The sequence below is a fragment of the Rhea americana genome, unplaced genomic scaffold, assembly GCF_003343005.1.
Source record: "Rhea americana isolate MKP2758 unplaced genomic scaffold, rheAme1 scaffold_82, whole genome shotgun sequence".
NCBI classification, from domain to species: Eukaryota; Metazoa; Chordata; class Aves; order Rheiformes; family Rheidae; genus Rhea; species Rhea americana.
This window is the reverse complement of record NW_028187001.1, coordinates 1,766,730-1,767,972: the sequence shown is the minus strand read 5'-3', so window position 1 is coordinate 1,767,972 and position 1,243 is coordinate 1,766,730. Positions and strand designations below refer to the sequence as shown.

The 1,243-nt window shown below is 31.7% G+C and overlaps 1 protein-coding gene across 1 annotated transcript in view; it reads right to left on the bottom strand.

Moving 5' to 3' along the window:
• Window positions 1-1,243, bottom strand: part of TXLNG (taxilin gamma) — a 25,295-nt gene that overhangs the window by 7,394 nt on the left and 16,658 nt on the right. The window contains exon 6 of the mRNA XM_085323118.1: window positions 933-1,052. Coding sequence (XP_085179244.1) covers window positions 933-1,052 — 120 coding nt within the window. The remainder of the gene's footprint in view (window positions 1-932; window positions 1,053-1,243) is intronic.

The following is a 1,243-nucleotide window of genomic DNA, read 5'->3' as shown; positions in this document are numbered from 1 at the left end:
AAACCAAAACAAAAAACTACCTTCACATAAGGGTCATTCACCCTGTTTTCTCACCAAGCTTTTTTTGTTAACTATTTTAAAAGTACCTGCTATCATACATAAATTGTTTTTATTTTTTTTTTCTAATTAGAAGCAGGATTTATGTTTGTATTTTGTTAGSAAGTTTGAACAGCTAAAATTATACAAGCAGTTCACTAATGAACTRAAATTTATGTAATCGATTTTCCACCGTTATTTCTAAAGTGACTGATATTATCTCCACAGATTAGTTCCATACAGTTTTACTTCAGTTTTGAGAAGTAAGACATTTCATTATCTTATGATGCCAAAACTATGGTTTACTAATGTAAGGCCATCCACCATCCACTACATTAAGTATATCCTGGAAAAGTAAAGCTTTTTTCCTAATGGTTACAACTCCGTATGGATTTTTTTTTTTTTTTAAGTCTTTTTCTAAGGCTTTTTATTTTTGATTGACAGTTAGTTTCTTAGAAGACTACAGGTAAGTCACTACAGTCAAAATATCAGACATACTTTTTGGAACAGTTTAGAAAAGAATATGCTTTATTCTGCTTTTGTTATTTCCTATAGCACAAAGAGTTAAAAGAACAYGAGAGCAAAAAAACAACAAGAAAAAAAACAAAACACCCTACACCCCTTTGGTGTTTCAGCTCAAGACACTCCTAGCTCAAAAAAAGCCTAAATCCAACACATTTGTTGAAGAAATGCAAATAGCAACACTAGTTGCCAGTACATATGAGCATTAACATTGTAGCCATTATATACACATAAAACTATTAAAAAAAAACCTTCAATCTTAATGTTGAAAGCTATTATAACTTTAAGAACATACTACCTCAGCTTGCTGCCCACTCTATTCATTTTAAATTACGAAAATTTTGTTATTTCTCTGATAYATAGCATTCACTTACAAACTCCCTTTCTCGTTGATGTTTTTCCTCCGCTTCTTTTATAAGCTGGGTAGTTTGTTGAAGTTTGGCATCCACAAGTTGCTGCTGCAATTCTTTATGTTTGAACACTTTATCAATATGCTAAAGAGAAAGAAAAATCAGGTTAGTCAAATATGAACAGTGCACAGGTCAAATAAGATAGCACAGAGGGGGCAGGGAAGAAAATGAGTATTCTTGAGAGGTTTCATGCAAAAGCAAGGAGAAAGACTGTTTTATGTGCGAATTTTCTCCTCCTTTTATCTCCATCCATTATAACTAGACTTTTTTTTTTT